The sequence below is a fragment of the Hylobates moloch genome, unplaced genomic scaffold (genome assembly GCF_009828535.3).
Source record: "Hylobates moloch isolate HMO894 unplaced genomic scaffold, HMol_V3 SCAFFOLD_2125, whole genome shotgun sequence".
NCBI classification, from domain to species: domain Eukaryota; kingdom Metazoa; phylum Chordata; class Mammalia; order Primates; family Hylobatidae; genus Hylobates; species Hylobates moloch.
In genome coordinates, this window is record NW_026654400.1 from 1 (window position 1) to 2,913 (window position 2,913).

The 2,913-nt window shown below is 33.9% G+C and overlaps 1 protein-coding gene across 1 annotated transcript in view; it reads left to right on the top strand.

The window, feature by feature from the left end:
• The first annotated feature begins 469 nt into the window (after nucleotides 1-469).
• Nucleotides 470-2,913, top strand: part of LOC116464903 (protein FRG1) — a 5,499-nt gene continuing 3,055 nt past the window's right edge. Inside the window, exon 1 of the mRNA XM_032148134.3 lies at nucleotides 470-602. Coding sequence (XP_032004025.1) covers nucleotides 504-602 — 99 coding nt within the window. The 5' untranslated portion in view covers nucleotides 470-503. The remainder of the gene's footprint in view (nucleotides 603-2,913) is intronic.

The window sequence follows — 2,913 nt, forward strand, 5'->3', positions numbered from 1 at the left end:
AAACAACTAAAAAAGTATATGAATATTTTCACACACAAAAGTCCCTCAGACATTGATTCTTAAATTCAAAACACCAAAGGCATTGTATATACCTTTTCATGTTTTCTAATTGTGAAGAAAATAAATTTTACTTAAAATGCTAATATTTGAATAAAGTATGCATTCATAATTATGTTGTCATTAATTTTTCAAACTGAACTAAATCAGATCTTCAGTAGATCTTTTAGAAAGGAAGCAATCCTACCTCATCTAATTAGAATTTAGTCCTACTAGGAAGATATACTACAAATGTTTATTGTGGTAATCTTTGAATAGTAAAATGATAGGTGATTTTGGTTTCCTTTTCTATATATTCTTGTATTATATTTTTCAGGTTTTTCTCTTAAGTTTTTCTGTGATTTTTAAATCAAGGAGAAAAAATTAATCCAGTCTAAACACTTAATGTTTCTTCTACAAGAAGTATCCTCATAGCTATTTTGTTATTTTGTTTCACTTAGGGGAAAATGGCTTTATTGGCCTCAAATAGCTGCTTTATTAGATGCAATGAAGCAGGAGACATAGAAGCAAAAAGTAAAACAGCAGGAGAAGAAGAAATGATCAAGGTAATGATGACATTTTATACAGATAACTACATTCACACATGCCATGTGACTGTATCTCTTTAAAATGTTAAATGGTCATTTACTGTCACTTTAAAGATTTAGTTAATAGCTTTTTGTAATGTGGTGTTTCAAATAGACTCATTTTTAATTATAAATCCCATAGTTGATGGCTCGTTTATACAATGTGGCAGAGAAATGAGTGCATCTAGGAGCTACCTTGCCATTATCTCCATGGATTAGTATCTTTTTCTGGTAGTTCCACATGCTCTTTTTAGGCTTTCATGTTTTCTTGCATTTTAAAATCTAATTTTTAAAATAGATAACGTGTACACGTGGTCCAACATTTTCAAATAAAAGCATGTGAAGACATATGCCTGCCATGCATCTTACTCACCTGTGTCCCAGCTCCTGTTCCTCTTTCCCTTTTTTATAGCCTAAAATTTCTTTATAAACATATGAATATATTTATAATTTTCAACTGTTTTACACTAAAGGTAGCCTCCTCTATAGTCTTCTAGACTTTGATTTTTTTTTCCCTAAAATCATATTTTGGAGAGTTTTCTACTATTAGTTTAAATGTAGAAAGTTTTTTTTCTTGCTTTTCCTCTCTCAACAGCCACATAATATTCCATTTTAGGGATGTACCTTAATTTATTTAGTCTCTTGTAGATGAAAATTTAGGCTGTTGCCAGTCTTTTGCTCTTATAAACAGTGCTGCAGTACATAACATTGAATATGCATCAATTTGTAGATGTGCGGGTGGACCTGAAGATAAATTTCCAGAAGGAGAATTACCAGGTCAGGGGTATATGCATTTGTATTTATGTAATGCTTGAGCTTATGTGATGATAGTCACTTTATGAAACATAAAAAGTCATAGCAGAACTTCTGGGGCCTTAGCCCTCACATTTTAAAAATATTTTTATTAATAGTACCAGTCCTTCTTTGCATTAGGAGAAACATCACATAAAACATTTTTATTTTTAAAATTTGTGTGCGTCACTAAGCTGGAAATAAAAGTTCCTTATTCCAGGCTAAATTCCCTCATCTGTAGTCAGATGCGTTATCCATTGCACCACTGGCCTGTGCCCTCCCTAATCCTCTTTGTTTTACATCACTGTAAAAGTTACACAGACATCTTCATATCAAGGTGAAATTCTAAATAATACTGTTAATATAACCTAGATAAATCAGGTAGTTAATTGGAATTTGATGAAAACATTTAAGGCTTTTTTAGACTCACAAAAGCCACTGATCTTTAATTATAAACGTATACCAAGATGTGTCTGAAGAATAAATCCCCCCTTATTGACACATGGTTTTTCTGTTTCTTGGCATTCTGTCCCAGTAATGAGCATCCTGACCCTTGCTTTGTCTGTCTCTGTTGGGAATCACAGGTTGCATCCAGTCTGACCCAGATTTGCTCTGTAAGGCATTGTGGGGGCCGGAGTGGAAGGCTTTAAGAGGGGGGCAAATGCCTTTTCTAAAATGCCTTTCATTCTTATTAGAGCATAAAAATTTGTTACATTTTTCTCTACTACCAGTGCAATTTTAAAGCATCTATCAAATCTCTATACGTGCTTCATGTTAGATTTCTGGTTATATGTTTTTTTTTTAGAATAGTCTTGATTTCAAGTAATTTCAAATCTAAAGCTCAATTTCAATCTAAAATGTAGGTATTTTCCTATAGAGAATGGAAATGTTATATTTTTTCATTGCATGCACCCAGCACATGCGTTGTAGTCTTGAATTTCCATAATGCCCCTGTGAGGTGGATGTGAGCTCAGCGTTACAGACAAGACGACAGCCTCTGACCCTCCTTACATCCTCGTAGTTTTTGTCAGTCGGTTCATGGAAATCACAGTGATTTCAAGATGTGGTGAGACAGGATGTGTACCCAGGCCCAGCTGACTCCAGAGGCCACTCTCAATATTTCATAGCACATTGCTTCTCAGGAAACAGGTCATTGGGGAAATGCAGATGGGTTTGTGACTTACATTTATATTTTATTGTATGTTTAAATTATTTTGCATCTGGATATCATCACAAAAGTGTTATTGAAGGCAACAATTGCAAATATATGTGCAGTGCTTTGCACTTATACAAAGATACACAAAGATTGCGTTTTTCACTATTTAAAGCAATTTTCAGATGAAATACAAAGTTTTCTGGGTCTCTTTGGCTAGTCAAGTACCTAGAATCTCTGAACAGTGATTATTTAGGACTCTTTTCCTTTACCATTTAATTGCAGGCTCTCCTAATCTCTGTCAGCCCTTCGCCTTTATGACCTTGCCTTATCTACCAGAACACA